Consider the following 27,543-nt stretch of genomic DNA (forward strand, 5'->3'; position numbering starts at 1 on the left):
TCAGCTTCATCTAAGTTTCAAAGGCTTTTATTGACAATTACATTAAGTTAATGCAAAGAGTCAATATTTGCAGTGTTGGCCCTTTTTTTCGAGACCACTGCAACCCATTCCACATAAAATGTTTTTTGGGTTTTCTGCTAGGTACTTGTATTATATTGAATGGGTTGAGTATAATTGCATTACTAAATAAAAGAGACTAAAACTAGACTAAAATAGTCATGGAGTGTTCTGATTAAATTGTGCTAAAATGCTCGGACATTTAGTTGACTGAAACTTGACTAGACTAAAATGAGAATGAATGTTACTGAGACTAAAAGACTAAAAGACAGCTTGACAAAAGACTAGGCTAAAACTAAAATTAATATTTGCAACCAAAAACAATTAGTGTTTTCATATGCTACGGAAGTTTACATGCCGCTCCCTGGTGTTTGCCTCATCCTTTCAGAGACATTGTAAAACCACAGAATCCACAGAATCCTCAGAATCCTCTTTTGGTTCCTTAGTTCCAACTGAACAGGAGTTTGGTATTCTGTTCAGTCTGTAAACTTATGCTACTTCTGTTCACTGGAATACAAAATTACTTTACTTCGCACCAACAGTCAATGTTTTGTCTAAAGTGGCAGCATGTACCACTCTGACAGCTGGCAATGACTATTCGTCTCCCGGGGATTCAGAATCAGTTCATATTTCACCACGCTGTTTCCTTTATATCTTCCCTGTTGGATGTACTCTGGTAGTTTTCCAGGTTTGTCTCGTCTCCTGAACCCCCGGCGTGATTCTGACTCGGACACTTGCCTGTAGGGGACAGCAACTGATAGCTCCTGTCTGGTAGTTTTCAGATTCTGTTTGCTGTGTAGTCTTTGTAAATATAATGTAAAACAGCATGCATTCAATGTCATTACAGTCATCAGAATAAACAAACAAGCCCACAATTTTCTTCGTGTCTTGAAGGCATCAACGGACTGGTAAGAACAGTGGCTCCAGATGAAAGCAGTCATTATATCTGGACCAGAATGAAAACCCTTAATTAACTCTCCATTAAATTCTGTAAAGATGGGTACAAAGTGACAATTTGTCACTCACTTTCAATCATCTGTACAACATCCAGTCATGCATGTGGGCACCAGATCATGTCGTCCTTCAGGTGACCACTGAAATCGCATTATCATTCGGAAACACACACTACCTGAGCTTAGAGACCTTGAGAAGACGCAGTGTTTGGAAAAGTGGGCACTCTTTTTGTTGTCCAGAAGATGGATAAGTCTGTTGTGTTTACAGCAGTGAATGACTGAATTACTTTCCTGGCTCTATTTCCACTGCTGCACCGCACTGGAGCCAGGTTTGAAAATGTCTGAATAATTAATGCTGTAAATAGACAAATACTTTGAGCAGGCTTTCGGGCTCAACAACACTTATCTGAGGATTACTATGTCTTCACTTTTACAGTGACTAGAGGAAAAACATGATGTGCTTATTGGTTTTTTAGAACATTGACAACAAAAACAACAATGACACAAACAACACAAAGACAGAACAGAAAGAAAAAGTAAATCAGGTAACTATTTACAAATGTCTGAAAAAATATAATTGTATAAAAGTTAAGTGATTGTCACTGTGCACAGCACACAGTGCACACAAAAAAATGTGTCCTATGCTTATAACCCATCACCCTTGGTGAACAGTGGGCAGCCATGACAGGGGCCCAGGGAGCAGTGTGTGGGGACGGTGCTTTGCTCAGTGGCATCTCAATGGCACCTTAGCGGTTCATTCGAACCTGCAGCCTTCTAATTACGAGTCCGCTTCCTTAACCTGTTGAAGGCATTCTCTGCATCAACAGAAATCACAGGCAAACCATCTAACTGTGATGTATTCAGAACCTTCAGAAGAGTGTGGGTGTTTGTGACATCCTTTAATAAAAACCTTTTGTTCCTTGGAAATAATTTCCAGACAGAACATTCTCCAATCATTAACCATTCGATAAACATTGACAGAAGCATAGAGGACAATTTGTCACTAGATTTTGTAAATGAATTTGAAAACCCACCTGGTTCAGGACACTTATTAGCCTGCATAAATGCAAAAAAAAATTAATTCGGAGCGGAAAAGGGAGTCTCCAATTGTTCTGATTTGGCCAGGTTGAGGGCAGGGAAGTTAGAACACTTAAATCCAAATGCAGAAAAATGATTAATTTACAAAAAATTGAGGAGTACAAAACATAATGGAAGACTGACTGGGCACGTGTAATGCAAAGAATTCAGACAAAGGGGAAAGATGGACTGCAGGCACTCAGACAAAGATGATAAATAGATACCTTTATTGTCACTAAACAAGTACAGCGAGATCACTTTTGGAGCAACCAGCAGATGCACATTTAAACTAGGGTTTCAACAAAGATGAAGAAAAATATAAGTAGAATTTAAAAAAAAATTACTCACTGCTTACTTTACGAAAGTAAGCAGTGAGTTAAAGTGCAGGTAAGGTGATGATTTAACAAGAAAAATATAGAGGTGTGATCATGCAAAAAAGTTAGTTATTGCATGTGTCCAAAGACACACAGAATCAGGTAGGAAAGATAGAATAAAGTGAATGACAATTTCAACACATCATTAAAAATAATAATCAGGACAGAGTAAGTGTGTGTGGTAGCAGCATGTGTATGTATGTGTGTGTGTGTGTGCAGAAGTCCAGTGAGTCCTGATGTTAATTAGGAGGTGAGTGCATGCTGGGAATTCAGCAGTTTGATGGCGGTGGAGTAGAAGCGGTTCCTGAACTGGGATCTGCATGTGAACAGAGTCCTGTAGTGCTTGCCAGACGGCAGCAGGGTGAAGAGTGTGTGTGCAGGGTGTGTCTCATCTCCCATGATGTTCTTCATTCTGCGTCTGCACCGGGTGATGTGGATCTCCTCCAGAGTAGGGAGTTAAGTCCCAATGATGTGCTGGGACATCTTTATGATTCACTGGAGGGTCTTCCTTTATTCTGAGGTACCGTTAAGACACCTTGAGTGATAATGAACTCTACTGTGCACCTGTAGAAGTTGGTGAGCAGTTGCTGTGGTAGTTGGGTCTTCTTCAGTGTTCAGAGAGCCTCTGAAGGCCCTTCTTGAAAGTGAAAGTGAAGTGATGGTCGTTGTGAAACACTGCAGCACAGCACACAGTGACACAAGGAAATGTGTCCTCTGCTTTTAACCATCACCCTTGGGGAGCAGTGTGTGGGGACGGCGCTTTGCTCAGTGGCACCTCAGTGGAACCTCAGTGGCAGATCGGGATTCGAACCGGCAATCTTCTTATTCCTTACCCGCTAGGCCACCACTGCCCCCTTCATGGCCATCGCTGCTGTATTGATGGTCCATGTCAGATCCTGGCTAATGTGGACACCTAGGAATTTGAAGCTCTGGAATACCTTTATAGTCCCTCCTTTGATGCTAATGGGTTGATGACAGTGACCACCATAACTCCCCTTCCTGAAACCTAGGATTTACTTCCTTTGCTATTTTAGAGTTGAGGACGAGATTGTTGTCAAGGGTCCAGCACTCCAGGTTCCCCACCTCTTCCCTGCAAGCTGTCTCATTGTTATTGGACCAATCACAGTTGTTTAAGCTGCAAACTTAATGATGTTCACAGTCATGTGTGAAGAGGAGTACAGGAGTGGGCTGAGTATGTATCCTTTCCGCGCACCAGTGCTGAGGGTTATGGAGTTGGAGGAGTGTTTACCTATGCACACAGCCTGTGGGGTGACCAGCCTTGCTGGTGAGGAAGTCCAAGATCCGTTCACATAGGTGAGTGTGCAGACCGAGGTTGTTGAGTTTCACAGCCAGTTTGAATGGGGGGAGGTAGGGGTTAAAGGTGGAGAAACAGTCGATGAAGAGCATACGTACATAACTGTTCAGTCATTCCAGGTGTGACAGGGCAGTGGAAGAGTCAGTTAGCACACTGGTGTTGGTCTAGGGACTGAGGGGTGTTGCTTTTGATGTGTGCTATGTCAAAGGGGTCAGGGCCACTGGACAATGGTGGTTCAGGAACCTTGCAGCTGTTTATTTTGGTACAGGAATAACTGTGTATTTGAGGTAGGTGGGGACTGTGGCCATTTCCAGAGAGATGTTAAACAGGCTGGTGAAGACTGCAGTCAGTTGCCCTGCACAGTGCTTCAGAAGCCATCCAGGAATACCATCTGGTCCGGGTGCTTTGTAGGGGTTGGTGTGGCTTAGACCTCACCTCACTTCATGGGCACTGTGCACTGTGGAGGCCTCCTGCAGCATGGTGTGATATTGGCTGATGTCCTTTGTCAAACTATGCAAGGAAGTGATTTAGAACATCAGGGAGAGGGGAGTCTGCTAAGCTGGACAGACAGTTGTTGCTTTTTGTATAAAAAAAGGTATGAGGATGACAGAGGGAACAAGCATACAACGTCAGGAGGGACAACCAGGCAAACTTATACTGAACATACATTCACAGACAACCTTAAACAAACATAGACAGAGAACTGGGTTTCTAACTAGACTAATACTCAGACTTAGACAGACATTAAAATATTATGCAAAAACTGGTGAAACAGATGACAAAGGGGCGTGGCTTAACTCAGTACTCTGATGGTGATCTGGAACGTGTGTCAGAACGACCCAGTAGTGCTGCTGTTACAAACACTGAGAGATAGAACAGTAATTTAGTGACCAAAGCCAACACTGTTTTTTGTAGTTGGCCAAAATAGCTCGATTTTGGTCTCATTTGACCACAACACTTTCACAGTGTGCTCCTCTGAATCATTTAGATGTTCAGGGGCGAACCTGTACATGTGTTTTGGGCAGCAGGATTTCAGCTCTTCACAGCTTAGTGTGTTACCAACTGTTTTCTTGGTGACTATAGTCCCAGCTGCCTTGAGATGATTGACAAGCCCCAGACTGAGGGAGACATGCAGTTTTTTTTTTTTGGTTCTTCCATTTGCAAACAATCGCAACAACTGTTGTCGCCTTCTCACCCAGTTGCTTGGTTATGGTCTTGTAGCCAATTCCAGCCTTGTGTAGGTCCACAGGTCCATAGTTGAATCTGTATAGATCGATTGCTTCTAGACAGATGTCTTTTATACAAGTAACGGGTTGAGAAGCTCCTTATGTCAGCTTGTTACCTGTATAAAGTACAACTGGGAGCCAGAAATCTGAATTGTCAATTTGAGGGAAAACATTTAAGAGAGATGTTTCAGAAGGTGAGTCAGTAATTTAATAATAATCCAACCTCTGAGAAAGGCCTTCAGTGACTCCCACAGGACAGAGTATGATGTGGATTCGTTGTAATTGAACAGGAGGAACTCAAAACTGCAAAACACCGAATCCACAAACAGGCTACTCTGGACAAAAAAGTTGAAGAAGGAGTTAGATATAGATGACTTAGATGTGGCGAGAGGACTGGAATGGTCCAACACTGGATCAATCACACAATTGCCACTGAAAATTAGAAGACGGGAATTTGAAAATGGGATTCTGTTAGAAAATGTGGAATCATCAAAATTGGGCGTGTAAACATTGACTAGCATTAACATGCATCTTACATACATTTCTCCAAACACAAAGACTAATCATCTGTGTTGGTTTGTCCTGTATAGAGAAGTAATACCTGTGCCGGGTTCCGGCTTTTCTTCGCCACACACAGATTCTTGACCCAAAGGTGGTGAGAGCATCAAAAGACCTGAAACAATAAGATTCTTGCCATTTTTGTCTGCAATAACTTCAGTGGATTTGAATTGAATCCTCTTGTTAATCAAAATAGCGACCCCTCTGGCTTTGGAATTAAAATTAGAGTGATAAATCTTCATTTATCTTTATATCTAACATTTGTCTCTGATAAACGTAACATAAGAATCAAGATATTTTAAATGAGTGAAGTTAAGTTACCGTTAAGTTATGCGTGCATTAAGAGAAAGTAAGTCAAGGCATTAATGACATTTAAACATTACAAAACACTACACTACAAAAAAGGTGGCCAGGCAGAGTGGCCAATCAGGAGCCAGCCCCCATCGCAATGGCAAAAAGAACATGTGTGCTACATTGAATCTACTTTGCAAAGTAAACAGTCAGGTCGGTGCAGTCAGAAAAACGAGTTCACCAAACAACACAAAGTCTTTATTCACATCTTAAAAAGTGATCCACTTCAGTAAAACCACAAAGAAAACGAGATGCAAATTGTAATTTAGTCAGGAAACCTGTCAATGGATGTAATAGTCTTCTGTGGAGAAATGAAACACACCCTTGGCCTTGTAAGCTATCTACTTTTATTGCGACGAGACATAACTTCTTGAGGCCATTTTTCACAATTGGCCACCAGTCTCACCAGTCTAAACTCATTCAGAGTTTAAGTTAGAGGGTGTTCTGGCTCCCACAGCATTTTCATTTCCCATACCCATCACATTTAAAAAAGGGGCCCAAGGTTTTCACTAGGCCATTCTATCACCCACCGTCTCGACTCTCTGAGCCACTCCATGGTGAATTTGATTGTGTAATCATGACCGTAATTGCTCTGACTTCAGAATTATGCTTTCATACACATGGCCTCAAAAAGTGTGTATATGTGCTCTTTGACAGGTTTCTCCTGAAAGGCTATATAAGGACAGTACTGCAAAGGTATACTGTCACTGTGACCAAACTTCTCTATATTTCTGGAATGCATAATTCCAATCACAGAGTGAGGTTTAATTCTTAACCTGATAATCCCTTGACCCCTTTTTTAATGGACATACCCAAAATTAAAGAAAACGAATATCTCTGCAGCTGCATGGTCTATTAATATAACCTTTTTATCATAACATGCCTGAAATTACCCCTGAGTGAAGGAATCAGCGTATCTGTCAACTGGGTCAGAGAAAATGAAGATGGAACACTCCCAAGCTCTGACACTACTGATTTTCCATCCTTCCTCTACCTGTGAATCAGGAGTTAAGCCTGGTCAATCTGGTCAATCGGAATCAGTAACTACCTGGTAGAACTGAAAACAAGGCCTGAATTTGGAATTGAGGTCCAGAGTGGGGGACAGAGTGTTGGGATGCTTTTGGCTGCACAATTTAATAACACATCAACAAAAAAATATTGTTTTTAATCTATTTATTTTTGTAAATCCTGAGGATGCCTGAGAACCTAAGCCATTCATAACACTTTGAAGGGCTCTCAAAACTATTGCATATGCACAACACTGCCAATATACTACATGTTTTCGATGCTAATATTGTCCAGAAATTCAATAGATGCATGAATACATCTAAAATCCCTGGTCTTTTGGTAACTGTAAAGTTATGTTCCTTGTGTTCATTTGTGCTGGTCATTTCCAATGGGATATTATCCAACTTCTATCATTAATGATTATCAATAAATAAATAATTTTATTTTGAATAAATGATTGCACGGGGCTGCTATTGCACATTTACTGCCATATTTTCACAAATCCTGCCTTCAGGCGGGGGAACTACTGCCATGCTTCACAGTTCCGCTTTTGACTGGCAAGTTTAAATTGTGTGAGTGTGTACATGCCTGTGCCTTCCTCCTGAGTCTGTTCAACGAGGGACCTTCTGGACCATCTGCTGACTGACACTGTATTAAGACTCATTAATAAAAAGAGATTAGCAACTCATATAATCAATCTTTTGCTCATTTCACATCCCAAATGTAAAAGCAAACTATCTCAAGCTTGAGGGAAGTAAGAAGGAATGGATTTTCCTGGGGAGATTTATCAAAACATTTCAAGCTGTGCATCCTGTGGGTTTCATTGCACTTAACCTTGCTTGTTCAAGTCCTGAAGAAAGTTTTTTTTTTTTGGATAACAGATTTTGAACTGGTCCAAAACGGGACCCTTAATACCTTCTTCTAATTATTCCCTTACCACAGAGGCTGAACTGATTAAAGTCCTTTATCAGATTATGACCTCTTTCATAATAAAACACAAAGTCAATATTTCCCAACACAAATAACATGCAAGTGTCATGCAGAAGTCAAAGTTTTTTTTATTGTGCTCAGCAAAGCCAGAAACATATGGCAAGCTTGAGAAATAGTCATGATGATGCAAATATTTATCCAGTGTGGTTTTTAATACTTTATGTCTGGTTTGAGACACAAAGTCCCTTAAAATAAAGGTCTTGTCTTTTTCAATAACATTATGTTTGGTTAAGTACTGTTGGGAAGGTCATGTTTACTGTTGTACATGACAGTCCCCGGTGGGTAGAAGATAAGAGCTGGTTCTGCTGGGCTCAGTGGTACCAAAGCATGGCCCTGGTCATCGCGTTCCGGCTTGGTGGAGGCCGTGAAAGGTCTCATTTTTGTGGCGGCTGGTGATGTGATTTGCCAAAACAGTTTCTTCAGAGCCTTTCTGAACTCCCTTCTCATGAGGCAGTACAGTATGGGGTTGAGGCAGCTGTTGGAGTGCGCCAGGCACACGGACACGGGGAACGCGTACGCCTGGGTGGTGTAGTACTCGTCGCTGAAGTGCACCACATTGAGTTTGATGAGGATGCCCCAGGCTGTCAGGGCTTGGTTGGGCAACCAGCACAAGAAAAACGAGAGGACAACTATCGTCACAGATCTGGTGACTTTGGAGCGTCGCTTGGCGCTGGACGTGTTCACGTTCTTGTTGGTGATGAAGCGCAGGAGCAGAAGGTAACAGACCGAAATGACGGCGAGGGGGATGAGGAAGCCCACCAGGACCTTCTGGGCATGGTACAGGCCCAGCCAGAACTGCGCGTCGCCTTTGCGCACCGGGAACCTGACGAGGCAGAGCTCCACGTTGGACACGGTGGCGGTGGTGGAGAAGACGGCGTTGGGCAGCGCGGCGACGATCGCGGCCACCCACACCGCGACGCTCATCCACTTGGCCGACGGGCGCAGGCGGCGCCGCTCGACCCGGAGCGCCGAGGCGACGGAGCAGTAGCGCGCCACGCTCATCGCCGTGAGGAAGAAGACGCTGGCGTACATGTTCATGGCGGTCACGTACGACACGGTTTTGCACATCGCCTTGCCGAAGAGCCACGTGAAGTCCAGCGCGTTCTCCACGGCCCAGAACGGGAGCGTCAGCACGAACTGGAAGTCGGTCACCGCCAGGCTCGTTACGAACAGGTTGATGGAGGATTTCTTCCACGCCTGCTTGGACTTCATCAGGTACAGGACGAGGACGTTGCCGATCAAGCCCAGCGCGCAGACCACCGAGTAGATGACGGAGATGGTGATTCTCACCACAGCCCATCCGTCGCCCGGCGCGTCGGACTTGCCAAACTCGCTGAGGTTGTACCACTCGCCCCAGGAACGGTTGGTTCTGTTGAACACGGAGCTGAAATTGAGCTCATCCTGCATGCTCGAGTTCCGTGCGTCCCTGCTGTCGTTTACCAAATCCATGCCATGTCCAGATGTGGGCTGATCCGATGCGCAAAAACTATCCCAGGCGGAACATGTTGCGTCGAGGTGCTGGCGTTCTTAACAGTTCCGATATTCTTCTGTCATTTAGTCTCTTTGCTTGTAGACCTTTAATTGCCTTCTGTTACAAACTGTGCAGTAAAACGCAGGCAAAGCGCAAAACTGTGCGATCGCGCAGGTGACCATTTTTTGAAGGGAAAAAGAAAAACATATATATATATATTAGGAGATTTGCCAAGAGGCTCGACAGAACATCAGCCCGGCTCCACTGATGCAGAGTCAGCCTGCATGTGGAGGAACTGAGGCAGGGGAGTTTTATATAGGCGCGTTCTCGGGGATTGGACGGTGGCGCCTTTACGCGTCACCACCTGAGTCTGAGAAAAAAACATAAAAAATCGAATTACTCCCCAGTTACTCTCTTCCTTCGAGCCTCTTCACTCGTACATAAATACACAATCCTTTTACTACATTCGAAGTGCTGCCATGTCCGAATGCTTCCAAGTCTATATGAGAAAACTGGTCCAAAACTGTAACCAAACCCCCAAAACCATCCTGTTAACATATTGTACGTTTCATTTATAAAAAAAAATTGTGACATCAGATTTATCTGACAGCAATAATAATAGATTAATTACTTTGTGATGGATATCAGTTTATATAATCTTGGTGGAGCCTGGTGGAGCTGAAAATAGAAGTACTAGAGGAAAGGTCATATCATATGAATTTATTTATGGAATTTCTACCAAAACCATTATCAAACATGAATGCAATGTTTCCTTCAATGTGGTACCTTTTCAATTCCATTATGTACGAAGAAATTTCACTGTTCTGGTTGATTACATGAGAGTTTCCTTATTTGAAAGCTATAACTGCACATCGTCACATCTTTGAGCAATTTCTTCTCAAGGTTTGACACCAACTATCATTTTGCTCCTGGTGAGGAGCTTCTAAGAAAGCGAGCTCTCTTGAGCTGTCACATTACCCCTTTAAACCTGGTCATGTCTGACAGTTTCTAGGCAGGTACCTAGACATTCAGCACCAGCTTGTTTATAGGCCTGAGCAAGGAACAGACAGATGGATGAATGGATGAATAGAACATTGATTCAAACTTCATTGTCTCTGTGTTTCCACACCAATCCACACATTAAACAGATATTACGATCACATGGCTTGTGCTCTTTCATTAGCAGTATGATCAAGAATTAATTTTCCATCTTGCACTGTGGTGCACAGACATCTTCTCCAACTGAATGTGGACATTTTTCCACACCAAAATGAAGCAACCTTTCATATCTTGGACTCATTAACAAAATGTCAGTTTTGTCCATCATACAACAGCCACAGCACTCATTAAAAGCACACGATGCAGACCAGTCCCCTTTATCGACTCATCTGGGTGCAGATACAGAACATTCAACTGGAGAAAAATGTCATTAATGCTGGAACCCAGGGCCTGTCTATGTGTCTATGTTTGAGTAAAATGACTGAACGTTGCTGTGCTTGTTTGGTGAGCATGTGGTGAGAAAGTGGAAACTCATTGCATGAAGAACAAAGACTATCAACAGTAACCGGAGAAATCTGAAAATGGTGCCATGGTTATTTGGGAAAGAATGTAGCTCTCCCCCTCCCTCAACCCTGCTTGCCTCTTGACTAATGAGTTGTTCCTCCCAGTGAACTGAGAATCTGTTCAGAAAATCAAAATTTTCTGAATTCTGTTTGAACCATCAGCTACATTAGTCTTTCATTCAGATTCAAAAAGTTAAAAAAAAGTTTGGAGATAGGCCTCCATTGATGTGTAATAAAAATAACACACATTATAATGCGTGTGACTGGCAGATTAGGAATAAGGCATCGGCAGAGCATACCACATTTCAGAGCATGTAGTGATAAAAGTCAGAGAACAGGCACGGAATGATTCATGCCATTGAGAGAATGCATGACATGATATTTTATGTTTCCATCTATACTCCATGAATATGTAATCAATTTTTCACAATATTATTTTCATTATTTGTTTTGATTGCATCCCAAATTCTCATGCACAAAATGTAATCTCTTGGGCAGAAAGTATGGTTTTGGATAACAAACGTGCCTAATGTTAAATGCAAAATGATTAAATGATTGTGTGATTTTAGATTTTCTCCTGAATTTAACTGATTTCCTGGATCTCTATTTAATAATAACTGCTAACTGACCCTCCTTTGCACATGATGATGCATAGACCCCCAAATCTGAAGGCTGTACAGTGGCTCCACTTCAAAATGCAGCATCCCATTAATTTTGGCCCCGGTTTTATGTTCACTTCATTAGTCATACTTTCTCCATTCATCATCTTTAAATCATGTGCAGTTCTTCTTTTTGAGTGTTTCTGTGAAATAACATTTGCATAATTTGTTTGAATTATCCATATATTTTATGTAAATGTTTATGCGTTAATCATTAGGACAGCAGAAAACCGTGGTTCAGAAGAAGACACGAAGCGTTGTGCTCTGACATATATCTGGAGCCACAGCTATTAAAATGTGGCACTAGGCTGCCTGCATGCCTCCCACTACAAGGTCAAACATAGGTACACAAGGTAAACACAACGTGTGAATGCACAGTGACTGCACTAAGCCCTTTTAGCGACCAGTGAAAAATGAAAACACAACCCACCCACCCCCCAGGCCTCCACCCCCATCACCCCCACAGTTTCTGGGAAAAAGAAAAGGACAATGCTGAAATATGTCCTACATCCACATTCATTCTGTTACATGTTGATGGTCTGTTTAATTTTCATAAGAATAGTATTTTTAATGTCAGTAAAGTCAACAGCGCCACAGTCGCAACATTGTATTATATTTATTAAACTACTAAAAAAAATGAAGATACCACTAATCATGATTGTACAAGTCAGTTGTGAATGATTGTGAATCAATCGTAGGTTCACAGGACAGGCAACAGAAAGGGAATAATTTCCAGGTGATGGCATCTGATAAGTGCTCTCGAAATTGTCACTACTGATGACAATTGAGAGTTTGCATTCAGATTGCATAGGAGCCCTAGTTCCTCCAGGATGGCACATCTGTACAAGCTGTTGAAAGAAGGTTTGTCACAAACATGCTCAAAATGAATCTAGAAGATCGATGTACAGTATTCATTGTGGGACCAAAAAAACACTGGATACATACCATTTTTCTTGATTTTTCCTTTTTTCTGCTGGCACCCAAGGAGAGAAATTGACTGGTGTCTGCCCAGGGATCAAGGATATAAGAAATATCACATCTAACCACTTTTTTTGAAGAAAGAAAAATCCTATAACCTTGGAATTTCTTCATGTTTTCAACATATAATGTTTAATGGTTCCTGCTGCTAACTAGGTTGTTGTGAAAGTGCTGCCAGCAAATAATTTTTATTAAAACAAAAAATATCATATAGTACTGTACCATTTTATTGAAGTGTGCAATTCCTCTACAAATATTCATATTCATATAAGAACAGACTTTGATGTTTTTTTCAAATACTGCTTCTTAGAGATCTGCTTTAGAAATCGATATTTCCTATTCATTTTTCATGAAAAATCACATTTCAGTATTGTAGTCTTGTTCCATGTGACAACTGATTCTTTATACTTAATTTAAAATTCATACATATTATAAATGTTATAATTCATACATAATGCAATTGAAGCTTAAAATTAGATTAACAAAAAAATTTATTTTGGATGATTATACATCTTATGCATTATCAAATGTGAGAGGAAACAGTAACACTGCAAGACCTTTAACAATAAATAACATGTTATACACAAAATCAATATTTCAATCTGTATTTAAAGAAATGATTATTGAGTATTATCACTTCAAAAAGTCAATCATTTTGGGTGTCAAGTTGATTGAGCTTTATATGGGTGGTAGTAGCCTAGTGGGTAACACACTCGCCTATGAACCAGAAGACCCGGGTTCGAATCCCACTTACTACCATTGTGTCCCTGAGCAAGACACCTAACCCTGAGTTGCTCCAGGGAGACTGTCCCTGTAAATACTGATTGTAAGTCGCTCTGGATAAGGGCGTCTGATAAATGCTGTAAATGTAAATGTAAATGTAAATGAATGTACCAGAGCTTCTGAAGGGAGTCCATAAAACTTCTGTTTTTTCAGTGAATGTCTCATTTGAGAATTTTCTTCAGTGATTTTATCATCAGATCCGCATCATTCATTTACCATATTATATAGAATATTCAAGTGACGTAAACCTTTAGATTTATGGTTCAGATCACTTATGTACATATGGGTGACACATGGGGGCCAACACAAGGGACAAATCTTTCAGTCTCATTTTGACAGCACATGTGTTTGTTATCAGACAATTGCAGATTGAGAGTGTCATGTCTAAGGTTACTGCGTTGCTCCGGGTTACCGTGACATCCAGGCACATCATGTGGCCTCATACACGTGTCTCTGCGAGATCCTGCGGATAATTGGTTTTTGATCTCATGCAAGAAACACCTTTCTGCTCTAGCAACTTTCATTTCCGACCATTTCCATACAGATTCAGGGCTCACCAAGTTTTATAAAAACTTGACTTTCATTTGTCTTTCAGTATTATCTGGACAAAGCACATCTGGGCAAGGCTGAAAATAAAGCTAAAATAAGCAGTGCCTTTGACACACCTGAGACTTTCACACAGACCGCTTTCTTATTATCTTCCATGTCAGGAAGTGAACGCAGTCATGAAATTGTGGCTTCACGATTTCACTATGACATGCTTGTCTGAGAGAACAGATGGAATGAAAGTGACTGTGCAGCGGTGCAAACACAGAAACAGCAATTTTGAGGTAGATTCACCTCACACAGGGTCACTACAAAGCTTGGCTGTGCTTATCTGAGCCAAATTTGGAAGGCCTTGCTTGAGTGAGAAGAGATTCGACTTGTTTGGTTCATCTGATAGCTCTCTATGGCTGTTCATCTTGGAAAGGCACTGATAATGCATGATAGATGTGTATAGGGTTAATGTTGTTCCAGCAGCACAAGGATATCAGATCATCAGATGACTTGAAGTAAAGTTCTTCAGGGAAAAACTGTATAATTAGCAATAAATGAAGACTGATAAAAATGGTCTTAAAGACCTTGCAGGAGAAGCAGAGTGTTTGCTCTGCAACACCTCATTTTCAAAGGTGTGAAAGTAGGTCTGTTGTTTTCTTTTTGTCTCCAGTTTTCAGTCTGATGGAACCCTGATCCCCTTCATGAAACAGGTGAACAGTTCTTCTGGCCTCATGGAATTTGAGTTGGAGTTTCTCTCTCTCTTCTGTAATGATGAGGTTGCCTCCAAAGAGACTGAGAAATGGCATTTCAAAGAGAGCAATATGTCCCTCGGAGTCTGGGGGGTGCCTGTATCTCCCCCAGTGTATCTCCCCCAGTGTCAGTGATTTTGAACCAGCGCTTGTCTATGCATTCATTCGTTACAAAAAATAAAATGCTGTGAGTGTGTCTCTTAGACCTCCCCAGGAACATCTTTTAGAAGGATGTTGAAATTTGTCTGAAAATACAATTGGAACCAATGCTTTTCTGTCGTTTATGGGACTTTAAAAAAACACGGTTGAAGAAGCCACAAGCCACACTTAAGATGATGCAATTTCCTTTCCGTCCCCAGAACATCATCCCACACACTGCAATTTGTGCATCAGAGAATCTACTGCTCAGTTCCTTTAGTCGTTTAGTTCATTCAGCATGCACAGGCTGCCATTAGTTCTCCTTTCTGTTATCCTCATCTCCATTTTGGACATTGCAGGTAATGAAAAATGCACATTTTGTCTGGTTTGAACACTGCCCGTCCATTTCACCCTGTATCATTTTTTTCTTTCAGTTTGTACTCATGTGTCCATTGTAGGAGGCAAGGAGGCTAAAGGCCCCAGACCTTGGATGGTGTCCATCCAGGTACAAAAACAGCACATCTGTGGAGGCATTCTCATCAAAGACCAATGGGTTCTCACAGCCGCTCACTGTAAAAGGTTGGGGATTATGTAATGCTCAATCTTACAATATTATTAGTTAAAAATGACTACAAATTTGTATTTAAACTGAATGGTTTTGATAAGGGCTCTGTGTGTGTTTGTGATTTATATTTATGATAACTCAAAAAGTGTCCTTTCCTTTTAGATATTTCTCAAACGAGAAATATGTAACTGTCCTCCTGGGTGCTCATTCACTATCAGATGAAACCAAAACCATCCGGATGAAAACTTGGAGTTTTGAAGTTCCCCAAACTTTCAATGAGAATACTAAATCAGATGACATTATGTTAATTAAGGTAAGAACAGTCTAATTACTTACTAACATACATGATGCCGATTTGCATACATGATGCCGATGGTCTTCACTGCAGCTGTTATTCTGTGTCTCTTGTTCCAAGCTTAATCAAAAAGTTAAGGTGAGAAGGGAGAAAGTCAAAAAAACAAAGCTGCCTAAATCTCACAGTGACATCCCACCTGGAACTAAATGTGTGGTAACAGGGTGGGGCGCCACCAGGGACAAGGCCAAAAAATGCTCTGACACCCTGCAAGAAGCAGAAGTGCGTGTTTTAGCCAGGGGTGTGTGCAACCGGCTGTACCAAAGCGATCCTGTGATCACAGAAGACATGCTCTGTGCTGCCAACGAGATGACTGGAGGAGACGCATGTTGGGTGGGTCCCAGTGACAATACCTTATTTAAGGCAACCAGATAGGTGACTTGGCTGTTTTTGCTTGCATTTTAGGGAGACTCTGGTGGGCCACTGAGGTGCAATGACAAGCTTGTGGGTCTGGTTTCCGGAGGATCGGGTTGTGGCAATCCAAAGAAGCCTGGGGTGTACACTCGCCTTTCAAAAAGGCACCTGACCTGGATTAACCATATTCTCAAAAAACACTCCAACATAACTTTTACTGAAGAGAGCCTTTAAGGTCTGTAGGGATGAAATATAAAGCTACCCATTTTTTCACTCCCTTTTAAATTTATGTTACTTGTTCCTTTTAAATTTTAGAACTTTCAAATCTCCTATCTGTGCACAGTCGAAAATAAAGAGGTTCAGGATGCATTTCACTCTGTGTCATACTGGTATAACTATGCATGTGAAAAATAAAAATTTAAATCTTACATTGTAAAGGTTTGTGTAAAAGACAGGACATCTATTGAGTTATTTTGTCAATGCAAGAGCTTATGTCAGGGTACAAAGAGAACTGATGGGGCACTAAATCAATTCAGAATCTTCTATTAAACCATCCTAAAATTGGCCTTGTTCAGTATTATATAACATAACTTCAGAGCATTATGAAAAGATGGCATTGAAATTTTATGAAAAGGTCATGAATTTATAAAAAAATAGAATGAAGAATACAAACACTACTAGATGTAGCATTTGAGAAAAAGTCAATACAGACAAGTTTCATTATTCCTCAGCCACCATGGAAACACCCCTGGACAGCTTTGAGCTTACAAGACCCTGCTCCTATCAAAATGAATGGTGGGAGAACTTATTTAAATGTTCAGTGGGACCAGGCACATTAAACCTGTCAATTCTATGATTAACATATTTCTGGTTCTTCAGTTGGATTTTCTGAAAGATGTCCTGTGCTTTGTGTTCATTTAAAGGATTTGTATTCTGCCTAAATACACACTTCCAAATCACATTAAGTACCAAAATTTGACAACAATTGCATTTAAGTAGACAAATGGGCATGAAAATGTTGTAGCTAGTGTCACGACTACGGACTTATGGGGGAAGGAAGCGCAGAGGTCTGACATGTTGGGAAGGGGTTTTATTAATAAACAAACAATAAACTCAAAGAAACAATGGCGCGGTGGCCGAAAACAGTTTAACGTAAATAAAGAACTGAAACAAACCCGTAGGCGTGTGGCGATTGCCAGAACTGAAATTATGAACACCTACACGGTTACAATGTCAAGTTCACGAAAATGCCAGAGACCCAGAAGGGGCGGAAACTTCCGGCATTTATGGGGCATCAGGATTGGAGTCAGGTGTGGAGCCCAGCTGCAGGCAATCCTGACAGCTAGATTCCTTCTTCACATTTCCTCATGATTTATAAATAGATATATTGTATATAGGAACAACAAAATTGGAACACGGGAACAACAAAATTGAAAAAAGTGTCTTCAACACATTTAGACAAAAGAAATAACATCAGTTGATAGTGCACATTTGGTATTTCATTAGCTATTGCACAGCTATTGAGAATAATGAAAACAGTAAGGACTTTAGGATTAAAAACTATTCCTAAAGTGGTTTGTTCTGGTTTTCATGCACCTCCGTATATCTCCTGCCTGATGGAAGAAGATGGAAAAGTCAGTGTCTGGGGTGTGAATGATCCTTTTTTTTTGCATCAATCCAAAGTGGGAAGTATACAGCCAAAAATTCCTCCAGCTGAGTTATCAACATTGTGGTGGGTTTTCGTTGCAATAAATCTGACCATTGTAGTATAATCTGCAAACTTTATTATCTTATTGCTAAGGTGAGTGGGGTTCCTGTGTATAAAGGGTGAAGAAGAGCGGTCTGAGCACACACCCCTGTGGCGGTGTTAAGACTGAGGAGAGTGGAGGTGTAACGTCCCAGCCTGACCCTTGGGGCCAAAAAGTATCCATCAGCAGGTGAGAGATGGAAGTCCCAGGTCTGCCAGTTTTTCCATTATTATGAGGCAAGAGCAGAAAAACAAATCATCCTGCTTGAATGGCAAAATGTTGCATTGAACTGAAATTCTAAACTAAAAGATGAACAAGCAACTGTAGAAAATCTTTCTTTTTCAACAAATAACTTTTGTTATGCAGCATATGGCCTTGATTTCTCATTGCCATGATATCATTCCAAATTGGATTAAATGCAAACTTTCCCTAAGGATTCAACACACAACACCCTACAATGACCATGTGAAAAAGTTTACTTGACAAATGTTTTGGGATAATTTACATTTACATTTACATTTACAGCATTTATCAGACGCCCTTATCCAGAGCGACTTACAATCAGTAGTTACAGGGACAGTCTCCAGGTTAAGGGTCTTGCTCAGGGACACAATGGTAGTAAGTGGGATTCGAACCCGGGTCTTCTGGTTCATAGGCGAGTGTTTTACCCACTAGGCTACTACCACCCTTTATCCACCCATTTTATTTTATAAAAAATATATATAATTAAAAAAAAAAAACACAACGAGAAAGCACATGCACATAAGTATTCACAGCCTTTGCTCAATACTTTGTCGATGCACCTTTGGCAGCAAGGCCACAGATCTTTTTGAATATGATGCCACAAGCTTGGCCCATTCCTTTTTGCAGCACCTCTCAAGCTCCATCAGGTTGGATGGGAAGTGTTGTTTAAGGTCTCACCAGAGATTTTCAATTGAGCTCTGGGTGGAACACTCAAGGACATTCACAGAGTCGTCCTGAAGCCACTCCTCTGATAAGTTCTGAACATAAGAAAATAGAGTGTGTGTTTGTCAATTTAGAGTGGAAACTGAGTGTTCAGTTGTCTGTTGGCCTGTGGAATGAAGCTCTTGCACAGTCTCGTGGTGAGGGCCCAAATTCTTCAGTACATTTTTTCAGATGGTAAGAGTCTATGTGACGGGTTTGTATAATCCTTCACAATGCTGGTGACTTTCCGGATGCAGCGTGTTTTGTAAATGTCCGTTATGGAGGGAGAGAGACTCCGATGATCTTCGCTCAGCTGTCCTCACTATCCAATGTGGTGCAGGTCCCAAACAACGATTCAGTAACATTGTGTTCTTGACAATCTCTACACACGTAGAGAGTTGTCCCTCCGTTCTCTCAACACCGTCATGTCAACCACATGTTACATCCCGCGGCTATATTCTTCCTCAAGGCACTTACCATAAGTTGTTATTTCTAATAACCATGGTGCACTTGTCAACCTTGACAAATATATTTGAGGTTTTGTTTTATTCCACAATACCCAAATTATTGTGAAAAGTCCAGTTGTGTTATTATAATAATAATAAAACACAGCCTATCCCAGTCTCACTCATTTTTGAGAACAGATATTAAAGCCTATACTGCAAATGCTCTCAGTCTTTTTAAGTATGAGAGATAATCAGTTGAGACAGATGGAAGAAATGTAAATCAAGACAAAATAGGTGAAAGGACAAAGAAAATAATGTTTTTATTTTGTTTGCAAAATTACAATACATGAAATAAATTTTAAACAGTCCTCCTGTACTTTTATACCACAGCCAGAGGAAAGGAATCAAATTAATTGCAATACCATTTTTTCCTGCGGGTGTGCATCCAGATCCATAATGGGTTGAGTGACTAAATTAAAATGCAGAACAGCACTACCATCTACTGGACACCACTCTGCAATTCCTCCAGCAGAACCTCTGCGGAGTGCCCCAGAAACAGTAAACTATTGGATCAAAACACGTCCTCCCATAAAGATGTAAGATGATGCACAGTAAATCCATCTCATCATAACAATGAATCAGGGAACATTTCCTCTTTATTCAGCTAGGTCCATCAGCTAGGAACACTAAAATAAATTAAAAACACAATACAATGTGACACATGTTATGTTATGTTGAGTAAATGTTTTTGTGAATGATTTAGTTCCGTTTAGCATGTTTAAATTTAAATGTAACGAGTTGTACTGAATGAATAAACCTATTTAGAATAATTTGACGTTTCAACGTATTTGTTGTGCCATAATCGATACATTCTATAACTAAACAATAAGAAGTCACAGCAAAATGTGCCTTGTAATCTGTTCTGAAATCATTACATAGAGTATATATATTTTCTACGGTGGCTGACAAGTGCAAAACAGTTCGAGAAACAAATGAACATTTCGCGAAAGAAATAAACATTTCTCAAAACAAATTAAAATTTCATGATTCAAATCAAATTTACGAATACTCGAAATACTTTTACAAATCGGCAAAACACAAACAACGAGTGTGTCAGGATTGACGGCACCTGGACACATCACCTGTGCCCAATCTGGACAGCTATTAAAAGCCTGTGGCTCTGCTTCTCTGCAGTGGCGGCATTTTCGTGTACTCGGCCATGAACTTGACTTCCGTTTGTGAATGTGTTTGTTTTGAGTTCGGGCAACTGCCTCACACCTGCGGGCAAGTTTATGCTGTTCCCCGTTTTTCTACGGTTTACGGCCACCGAGCCTGGTTTTGTTTTAGTCCTTTTATTATCTCTTAGTAAAATCCCTTTCCCAGCATGTCCCACCTCTGCGCTCAGCTCACCATCGTGACAGAATGCCGCGGCTCCCCCCAAAAGCGCAGAGGAAGAAGGCAGAGAAGGAGCACCATGAAGGACGCAGCCCATGGAGGGAGGATCCATGGTGAGACGCACCCCCCCGTTCTGGTGGAGCGGTCTCTTCCCGGCGAGCCATGGTGCGCGGTGCCCCGTGATAAAGTCAACCCTGGGAGACTTCGCAAAACCAGGAAGCGACAACGGAGGCGTTCCTCCAGTGAAGAGATGGGAGGGCTCCATCCTGAATGGCCAGAGTACTGCCCATGGGAGTTGATTGTACCCTGGGTCCGGGATGTCAGCAGGGTGGACGACCCTCTGGACCATCGTTGGGAGGACACGGACTAGGAAAGCGGCAATGACATGGATTGGTGGGCGGTCGGGACCGGGATGGCTCCGCGCACGTCCGAAGTCATCGCGAAGTCTGTGAAGACCCACATGACGTCCACCACCCCCCACGCCACGCACCTACCACCATCTCCAGCTACGCGCCCAGCCCTGTGTGGGATGTCCCTCTTGTCCCAGGACCCTTCAGTGGAGCAGCAGGTACATGCCAGTCATTTCTAACATCTTGCGGCATGTACTTTGCTGCTCTTCCATCCCATTCAGACACGGAGAAGATCACCACCATCCTCTCATGTCTGACTGGGTCAGCATGGGGCTGGAGCGCAGCCCTGTGGCAGCAGGGAGAGACCGACAGGAGTTTTCTGGACTTCCTGCAGAGACTGAGGGCGGGTTCGATCAGCCAGAGCCTGAGCCAGGGATCGAGCTCTGCCCCACCACCACATCCAAAGCCAGTCAGGATCTGGTGCAAGAAGGCCCAGTACTGGCGGGCGGTGAGAAGGTCGTGCCTCCCAAGGTCCTGGCTGTGCTCTCTGAGGAGGTCCCGGAGAGCCCAGAGGGGGAGCCAGACGACCCTCTCTTCTGTTTGTCTCTGTTTGTGTGTGTGCATGGCATTTGTGTCCGTATGTCGCCCCCACTTCCCCTCTGTATGTCCACCAGATGGCAACCTAGCCACGAAGCCGAACCCCAGGGAGGAGGTTCCTGACCCGAATGCTGGTCCAGAGGGGTGGAGCGCCATAGAGCCCACCAGATGGCATGAGGACCCAGCTGGGACAGGCAGGAAGAGGGCCTGCTTGTCCCAACGGACGCAGAAGTGGCTAGCTGGATAGTCTGGCAAAGCCCCCACCTTAGTACCAGGGACGTGCAGTGAGAGGGGCTGCATGTGCCCAGAAGGCATTAGCCTGAGGTGCCTTCAACTGTCGCTGGAGGCTCCGGGACCACCTCCTTGTGCGGTGCAGGGAGGGAAGCTGGCCGCTCTGCCAGCAGGGACATACAGCAAGAGGGGCTGCATGATCCCAGAAGGCACCAGACGGGGTGCCGGGAACGACGCAAGACGCGTCAGAGGGGATGTGCGGAGACAGGGCCCGCATGTCTCCTCACGTCCCCTCTGACACGTCTTACCCAGAAGGGTCGGCCCTGAGTTATGTGTGCAGGTTGGAGGGTCCGGGGCCGCCATGTGGGACCATGCCGGGGAGCCAGCCCGAGGGGCCGGGACCGCCATGCGGGACCACGCCGGGCAGCCAGCCCGAGGGGCCAAGGCCGCCAATGCGGGTCCATGCCGGGGAGCCAGCCCAAGGGTCCGTGTCCGCCAGTGGGAGGACCCAGCAGGGCAGGAGCCCTGTGGTTGCCGCCGTCCACCCCGCCGCCTCCTCTGATGGTACTGCTGGGGCTCCGAGGATGTAGTCCTTGGAGGGGGGGTTCTGTCAGGAATGACGGCACCTGGACACATCACCTGTGCCCAATCCGGACAGCTATTAAAAGCCTGTGGCTCCGCCCCTCTGCAGCAGCGGTATTTTTGTGTACTCTACCATGAAATTGACTTCCGTTTGTGAATGTGTTTGTTTTGAGTTCTGGCAACCGCCACACGCCTGCGGGCAAGTTTATGCTGTTCCCCGTTTTTGTACGGTTTACAGCCATCGAGCCTGGATTTGTTTCAGTCCTTTTATTATTTTTTAATAAAATCCCTTTCCCAGCATGTCCCGCCTCTGCGCTTCCTTCCCCCGTCAGCTCGCCACAGAGTGACAGAATGACTTAACATGAAAAAGGTAGGTATGATTGACTGGAAGTGCATGTGGTGTCAAACAGCTTTGCGAGATTGTCAAGGGAGCCTGACACTGTACGTGATGTTTTGTCCAATTTTGTGGGAATCATTTCAGTACACTGACTCGCCTTTGTGCTTCCTCTGGCAGCTGTTTGGATTTTCTAATAGAGCAAACGGAAGAAACTGTTGTATAGGTGAAGTCACTATTGTAAGAATGAAGGCCACTCTTACAATGTAATTGTTCAAATGATGTCATCTTTGCGGAACATTAAAATTAATTAACTAAACTTAAAGAAGCAGAATTATGTCTCTGTATATATATATACAGAGACATTATATTATATATATAATATAATCAGACTGGAGCTCCATGGACCTGGACATCTCCTTGGAAAGAAGTACTCAAACAAAAGTACAACCTGTACTCTGGGAGCTCAATCCTCGAGGATGCAAGAGAGAGCACACAGGAGGTTTATAAGAAGAACGTACAACTCATTGGGGTACATTTGACATGCCAGGACAGGGGCCAGAAAAGTAGGGTGCAATTGCAGTGCAGTCATAAAGTGAACGGCCGAAAGATCTTCTTTAAATCTAAAGAGTACATAAAATGCCGTTAGATTGCTATGTTGTGTCAGTTATGTACTGGAGTTATGTACTTAACAAAAAAAGGTGATATAACTGAAAACATGTTTTATATTCTAGTTTCTTCAAAACAGCCACCCTTTGCTCTGATTACTGCTTTGCCGACTCTTGGCATTCTCTTGATGAGCTTCAAGAGGTCGTCACCTGAAATGGTTTACCACCTCCAACAGAGGTGTTTACATTTACAGCATTTATCAGACGCCCTTATCCAGAGCGACTTACAATCAGTAGTTACTTAGGGTTAAGTGTCTTGCTCAGGGACACAATGGTAGTAAGTGGGATCTGAACCTGGGTCATAGGCAAGTGTGTTACCCACTAGGCTAATACCACCCCCTGTTTAGCACTTGTTGGCACCTTTGCCTTCACTCTGCGGTCCAGCTCACCCCAAACCATCTTAATTGGGTTCAGGGCCGGTGACTGTGGAGGGCAGGTCTCCATGTTTTGTTAAGTACATAACTCCACATGCTCCACATGCCTTCAGTGAGAATCTACCAATGTAAATGGTCATGAAGATAAAGAAAACACATTGAAAACGTGTGTCCAAGCTTTTGGCCTGTATTGTATATACAGTATATAACCTGTTAATTACATATGAGTTGAGGTCAATAATGTGCCATCTGAGATATAACACGATTGTACACTTTTCTTTAAGAGTAGTCACACTGTCTGTAACATTGTGCTGTGTCTTAAAGTACATTCACGCCGAGCTTCTGTAGAAGCAGCTGCCTCAATCTTGAAAAAGAGAAAAACTGCATATTCACTGTCATTAACAGTACATACATCTTCTTGACCTTGTTCATTCCACTACATAAGTTAAATTCAAGTTGAAAGCATTGCAGAAAGCAAAAAATTAACCATGAACTCGCACTGCCTTATGAGTTTTCTCATTTTCTTTGGTCTCTTTTTCAGTTATTAAATTAACTGATGTTTTGAATGGAGGCTCTTCTGACAGGAAATGAGGACCTGGACCTCCATGGACAATGGATACAGCAATCATTTTTCCTGCTAAATGATACTCATCCTCCCTGACAGATGTGAATGAAAACCATTTTTAAACTTACATTAATTTATAACGTAACCACAATTGTAACTAATATTTAGCAACAACTGTTGTACAGATAAGATCTATAACCCTTAAAAACAAATATTTCACACAGATATTTCAGAATCAGTGAAAGTGAAGTGATTGTCATTGTGCAACACTGCAGCGCAGCACCCGTTGACACAATGAAATGTGTCCTCTGCTTTTAACCATCACCCTTGGTGAGTAATAGGCAGCCATGAAAGGCACCCGGGCCAACCTTCGTGGCCGGTTCCTTAACCACTAGGCCACCAGAATATAAATATATGTCACACATAATACTCCATGCATACCATTTAAAAAGTGTAGTAAAGTTAAGTGATTGTCACTTGTGATACACAGCAGCACAGCACATGGTGCACACAGTGAAATTTGTCCTTTGCATTTAACCCATCACCCTGAGTGAGCAGTGAGCAGCCATGTCAGATTTCCACGGGGATCAGTGTGTGGGGACGGTGCTTTGCTCAGTGGCACCTCAGTGGCACTTTGGCAGATCGGGATTCGAACCGGGCCTCTTTTTAACCGCTAGGCTACCTTTGCCCCATTTGCACCAGGAAACGTTGTAATTAATTACAATGATGTATCAAATGTTATTCATCTATGTTTTGACAAATGGTTGATGTTGACTCACTAGAGTGTCAGCCCTATTGAATTCTATCATGATGATAATTTCAGAATCAGAGACACTTTTGTGAACTTGACCTTTTTTATGAACCCCTTTCGAACTCTTTGTGGACATTGCACCTGTGTAGCAGTTTTGAGTTCTGGCAATCGCCACATGCCTGCAAGCTAGTTTTTGTTTTCCCCTTGTGTTTCCACCATTTTCGGCCCTCGCACCGTTTTGATCTCTGTTTTTAATAAATCCTTGTTTATATTCTGTCCCGTTTCTGTGCTTCCTTCCCCCGTCAGCTCACCGATGTGACAACAGATTATGAAAATGCATTTTAAAAGTGCTTAAATCATCATATCCAAAAACCTCCATCAATGAGTTTTTCTAAGCAAACAAACAGGGAGATCCTGTTACAAGTCTTTCATATTTCATTTTTTTATTCAGCCAGGCACATGAACCACTCTGCAATCTGGATACAATAGGATATATGGTCTTTCCTCCATGTCCTTGTTAAATGGTATAATTTCTGGAGAGTTAGTTTCAGAAGATCAGGGGTTGCTACATCTGGATGTGTTAATAAAGGGAGTGGTTTCCCCCTTGCAGGGTTTAGATCACATCCATGTGGCACCATCAGTCCCACATTTATCTACGAAAATATAAGAGGAACATCAATGGTGTATAGAGAATACAAGAATGTGAATTAACATGAACCTAGTCGCTGGATAACAACCTGGTTTTATGAATGACAAAACATTTAATCCACCATACCTGAACCGGTCTCTTTTCTTGGTTTGGTCGATTCTTTGGTCCAAATGTAAATGACTGTCTTTCATTTGATTTGAAGTTTATCAGATGCCATTACCAGGCATTCGAACCTGGGTCTTCTGTTTCGCAGGTGAGTCTGTTACCCACTAGGCTACTACACACCCTAGTCACCCTAGAACCACCCAAGTAAAAGTGTTTCTAGTATTTGTACATTTGGTTTATGAATTGATCATTATCGCTTATCTTCCGACGTAATTTTCGCTACTGGTCGTAATTAGGATACTGGACGCTGGACGCGTTTTGCACCGCTGAAGTATACATGAAATATTCGTAACATCAAGTCTGCGGAAAAAAACCCCGAGACAGGTGGTCTTGCCGCTGACCTGAAATCAGCCCGTCACTTCCCTTTCCAACTACTAATGATTAGGATTGTGTTCGGGAAACTGGTCCTGGCTCAGCGAGACCTCGAACAGAAGCCGGGTCTGTTTTCCTTTCCTCCTCCCAAGGCTCCCAACGCACACAGCCGGACTCATGGGAGGTGACGTCACTGTCGGTACCGACAGCGAGAGAGAGAGAGAGAGAGAGAGAGAGAGAGGGAGCGCGCCGTGCACAGGACACTTGAATGGGCTTCAGCGGTGGCTAATGCGCGGAGCAGCTAGCCTAGCCGGGCAACCGCTCTCGCCGCTCGCCCGCGCCGAATCAGAGGTCGGCGGCCGCTCAACTTCGGGAAAAGTGGGTAAGTGCGCCGGGGCTCGCGACGCCGCCGCCAGCCCGACTGTCGCCGCTTTTGTGACGATAATCCAGGGGCTCCTGTGGCTGCAGACCCAAGTTGTAAACCTAAATACCCGTGGTCATGATTTATTGCGTTTTTTTTTTTTACAAATGTATATATTATTATGTCTCGTCGAGAGTCGGCGCTTCATAATAATTTCATAACGAGCACTGTAATAAAAAAACAATGAATGGATGGTACTGCGAACTACACCACCCCAAGTAGGCAACTTCCAGCTTTTGTTCATGTATTTTTTTTTTTTTTTTTCTTCTCTTTTCCCTTCACTCTCTCCCTGAATGGATCTCTGGGCACCGAGGCCACAATTCTGTAGCCCAGTAAACGCACGAAGGGTTACAGGAGTAGCCCGAACTGTCAAAACTGCAGTAGCAAGTCCTGGAGAACTTTGTTGAGCTCATGCCCATGCTCATTGTGACACGATTGTGGTGCTGTTGTGTCCGCAGATCTTTCCGGACCCGCTGGGAATCTGAATGGACCAACATGAAGAGCCTGAAAGCGAAGTTCAGGAAGAGCGATGTGAGTCCTGAATCCACAGAAATGCAGCCTATTAGTCTTGGTTTCCTCCTCCAGAGTAGGAGAATGTGGCTTTGATGTGATGAGGCTCATACATGCTTCGCCGTGTGTCTGTGGTCTGCCGTGTCCTTAAAGGGTAGCATTCTTACAGTTTAACAGACCTGGACAAACCTCACGTCTGTGTGCAGTTGCGCCCATCAAAATCTTAAATTTGGGCCGGTGTAAGAGCTTCTATACGTGGGACGGCAGCAGTAACGACACTACTAGTACTGCAGTCTGTCCATGTTTTTGTTGGTGTGCTGTAGCCTGCTTGTGGGCGTATGACGGTCAGTGCGTTTCACACTGCGGTTGCTAAGAAACGTTTTAGTCATATTTTTAAAAATAATTCCTCCCACATGAAGACTTTGCCGTACCACCACCAAACG

General features: G+C 42.9%; 3 protein-coding genes across 4 annotated transcripts in view; 2 read left to right on the forward strand and 1 right to left on the reverse strand.

Annotated features, from left to right (window-relative positions):
- Positions 1-7,936: 7,936 nt before the first annotated feature.
- On the reverse strand, positions 7,937-9,648 carry rxfp3 (relaxin family peptide receptor 3). Its single transcript, XM_028973705.1, has one exon. It carries the CDS (start codon positions 9,356-9,358, stop codon positions 8,138-8,140), a length of 1,221 nt encoding a protein of 406 aa, XP_028829538.1. The 5' UTR covers positions 9,359-9,648; the 3' UTR covers positions 7,937-8,137.
- Positions 9,649-14,588: 4,940 nt separating this feature from the next.
- On the forward strand, positions 14,589-16,485 carry LOC114786663 (granzyme K-like). The gene is made up of 5 exons (XM_028973951.1): positions 14,589-15,145; positions 15,221-15,365; positions 15,514-15,664; positions 15,767-16,036; positions 16,109-16,485. Exons 1-5 carry the CDS (start codon positions 15,085-15,087, stop codon positions 16,289-16,291), a joined length of 810 nt encoding a protein of 269 aa, XP_028829784.1. The 5' UTR covers positions 14,589-15,084; the 3' UTR covers positions 16,292-16,485.
- A 9,777-nt stretch (positions 16,486-26,262) lies between these two features.
- The window catches only part of rai14 (retinoic acid induced 14), a 30,155-nt gene continuing 28,874 nt past the window's right edge, over positions 26,263-27,543 (forward strand). The window contains exons 1-2 of one of the 2 annotated variants that reach the window (XM_028974378.1): positions 26,263-26,551; positions 27,049-27,121. In XM_028974378.1, the coding sequence (XP_028830211.1) occupies positions 27,086-27,121 (36 nt within the window). In that variant the 5' untranslated portion in view covers positions 26,263-26,551; positions 27,049-27,085. The remainder of the gene's footprint in view (positions 26,552-27,048; positions 27,122-27,543) is intronic. The other variant, XM_028974377.1, reaches the window with a different exon arrangement.

The sequence above is a fragment of the Denticeps clupeoides genome, chromosome 3, assembly GCF_900700375.1.
Source record: "Denticeps clupeoides chromosome 3, fDenClu1.1, whole genome shotgun sequence".
Taxonomy (NCBI): Eukaryota; Metazoa; Chordata; class Actinopteri; order Clupeiformes; family Denticipitidae; genus Denticeps; species Denticeps clupeoides.

Coding starts and splice junctions, on each gene's coding strand:
- rxfp3 (XM_028973705.1), bottom strand. CDS start 9,358: ATGGATTTGGTAAACGACAGCAGGGACGCACGGAACTCGAGCATGCAG.
- LOC114786663 (XM_028973951.1), top strand. CDS start 15,085: ATGCACAGGCTGCCATTAGTTCTCCTTTCTGTTATCCTCATCTCCATT. Junction 15,366..15,513: donor ACAGCCGCTCACTGTAAAAG/GTTGGGGATTAT, acceptor CTTTCCTTTTAG/ATATTTCTCAAACGAGAAAT. Junction 16,037..16,108: donor CTGGAGGAGACGCATGTTGG/GTGGGTCCCAGT, acceptor CTTGCATTTTAG/GGAGACTCTGGTGGGCCACT.